We start from the raw sequence: 2,912 nt of genomic DNA on the forward strand, positions 1-2,912 counted from the left end.
AAAGCGAATCGAGGGTGACCGTATAACTAGTTGTTAGTTCAAAGAAAAAATAATAACAGCTGGGTTTTGTCATTTAAGCTAAGAAGTTATCTCTGAAAAGATATTTGCAATGCACCATGTGCGCTGCTCCTATTGCAAACTAAATTAAACAGAACCAATTTGATCACTCTCAATATGATCCAATCTTCAAACGATTGCTCGGAAAGCTTTTTGCCTCTTCATGTACTCGTATGTATGTACGTACTATAAATGTTACTAAGTGACATGAGGAATCTCCGACTTGGTTTCTCTTTACTCAGAAGTAATTGAAATGCAAAAAATAAGTGAAAAAGAATTCTCATATATATATAGACCAGGAAACAACGGTGAACAAATCGTCTTGAGATTTACGAGAGTTCACAAGTGAGTTTTCTGTGACAATGAATTTACGGGCAAGTGGGACTCTGTGTCTAGTGGTGTTTTTGTCACTCGGTATTGCTAATCCTATGCCGCCGAAAAATGATCCGATCGTTACTACGAGTCTCGGGAAAATTCGGGGTGCCTGTTTAAAATCAAGTACAGGGAAAGACTTTTACGCTTTCCGGGGAATGCATTACGCTAAGCCACCAGTAAACGAGCTAAGATTTAAAGCTCCTCTACCCGTTGAAAAATGGAATGGAATACTTGATGCCACAAAAGATGGGCCGATGTGCCCCCAACCAACAACTAATCTTTCGGACGTTTCAGAAGATTGCCTTCGCATCAATGTTTATACGCACAATCTTCCTTCTGAAGGAACCAGTAATGTGAGGAAACCAGTTATAGTTTACTTACATCCTGGAGGCTTTTATGCCGTCTCTGGTCAGAGCTGGAATTTCGCTGGACCGTTATATTTCATGGATCGCGACATTGTCCTCGTCACACTCAATTACCGGCTAGGCACTTTAGGATTTCTTAGTACTGGAACAGCCGAGGCACCTGGAAACGCTGGTCTCAAAGATCAAGTGATGGCTCTAAAATGGATTCAATCCCATATTGCCAATTTTGGAGGCGACCCGAACTCAATCACCCTTCTGGGTTACAGTGCTGGGGCACTGAGCATCACCATGCATTTGATTTCACCAATGTCGAGAAATCTCTTCCATAAAGCCATTGTAATGAGTGCTTCCACGACAGCCCAATGGGAAGTTCCTTCTAATCAGCTAGATTTAGGACAGCGTCAAGCTCGCTTATTGAACTGTACCGATGCAACAGTTAAAGAAATGGTGGATTGTTTAAAAATGGTAAGTTTTATCCAGTTGTCAAAAAATCAGCCAATTCGTATTTTCACCTTCTTCTGGATCTATAGAGAAACGCAGTTGATTTCGGAACGTCCTTACCTAATATGTTCGAGTTCGGTAATGGAAATCCAGTGCTACTTTTTAAACCAGTGATTGAACCTGATTTTGGACAAGAAAGGTTTTTAACTGCAGATCCCACAAAGGTGTACCAGAGGGGTGATTTCATGAGAATACCAATTATTTCTGGCATCACTAAAGATGAATTCGCTTTTCCAGCAATCTGTAAGCTTCCCATTTATACCGTTTAGTTTATCTTCACATAGAAAATGATGCCTTCCTATTTTCAGCCACGTTGACGAATGATACCCTTCGTTATCAACTTGACACTGACTTTAATACTTGGGCACCCATTAACTTTTTATATGAAAGGAATACCAAGCGATCAAATCAAATATCTAAGAAGTTACGTGAATATTACCTAGGAGATGGACCATTGAGTCTTGAAAAATCACTCGATGGATTGGTGAAGGTGCGATGATAAGTACATCAAATTAATACTGGCCGTAATTATTTTAATATTCCAGCTCTACGCTGATAGCCTTATTGGATTCCAAACTTTGCGATTTATTCACCTGGTAGCACAGTATACTAAAGTCTACCAATATCGTTTTTCCTATCAAGGAAGATACAGTCACACCTACTACCCAGATGATAAAACCCCTTATGGTAAAAATCGTAGAACAATGAGAAAGGGACCGCCAATTATATACTTTTTCTATTTAGGAGTCGTACATCATGATGATCTATTGTATCTCTTAACGGGTCCATACATTGCTCCTGTGTTTACAGATAAAGATCCGGAGCGAAAAACTGTGGAACGGCTCACCCGTATGTGGACCAATTTCGCCCATACAAGGTTAGCATCAGCCATCATGGCCTACTTGCTTCAGGATTTATCGAATCATTTCTTTATATTTTAGTGATCCAAACAATCCTTCTGACGAATATCTCCGAAACACTCATTGGACACCATTTAACACTAAGCAGGAACAATATTTGGATATTGGAGAAGATTTGGAGATGAAGCATCACCTCTACAGTGATCGCTTTAATGTTTGGGACAATTTGTTTCCCCTACATTGAAGCGGATTGAACTTCTTTGGAAACATATTCGAATTATTCATAAAAATAAAAGCACTCTTTCTAAAAAATGGCCATTTTTGAACTGCATGCACGGAACTAGAATCCAATAAGATATTTCATTATTTTCCTTTTACTGTTGAAAACGGAAAAACGGTTTACTACTATTACTAATCAAGGTTCATCTCAGAGTGGAGGAGATAAGGGTGGATTGGTACCCACGATGGAGCATAAAACCTGGGAAATGCCTGCTGAGCCAACACCAACAGCTCTACTACCAAACCCTGTCTCCACCTCTACGTGGTGACCGCTTGGAGCTCTTTCTTAACGAAAAGCTGCAGACGGAGAAGGATTAAGACCAGTCTCCCGCGCCTAAAAACGGGACAAATTGTACCAACTGGTCCTCCAGGTTGGGGGTTGGGTAGGGCTGACAACCCTACACGGAAAACCGATGTTACGGAGTCACGAAAGGAGCCTCGGACAGGATGGACTTTACAGCGACGAACCCGGCAA

The 2,912-nt window shown here is 40.8% G+C and overlaps 1 protein-coding gene across 1 annotated transcript; it reads left to right on the forward strand.

Moving 5' to 3' along the window:
• Positions 1 to 362: 362 nt before the first annotated feature.
• Positions 363 to 2,470, forward strand: LOC119652604 (esterase E4-like). The gene is made up of 6 exons (XM_038056836.1): positions 363 to 1,262; positions 1,328 to 1,541; positions 1,607 to 1,788; positions 1,844 to 1,985; positions 2,043 to 2,175; positions 2,240 to 2,470. The coding sequence occupies exons 1-6, from the start codon at positions 420 to 422 to the stop codon at positions 2,400 to 2,402; spliced, it is 1,677 nt and encodes a 558-aa protein (XP_037912764.1). The 5' UTR covers positions 363 to 419; the 3' UTR covers positions 2,403 to 2,470.
• The last annotated feature ends 442 nt before the right edge of the window (positions 2,471 to 2,912 follow it).

Source organism: Hermetia illucens, chromosome 3 (assembly GCF_905115235.1).
Source record: "Hermetia illucens chromosome 3, iHerIll2.2.curated.20191125, whole genome shotgun sequence".
Taxonomy (NCBI): Eukaryota; Metazoa; Arthropoda; class Insecta; order Diptera; family Stratiomyidae; genus Hermetia; species Hermetia illucens.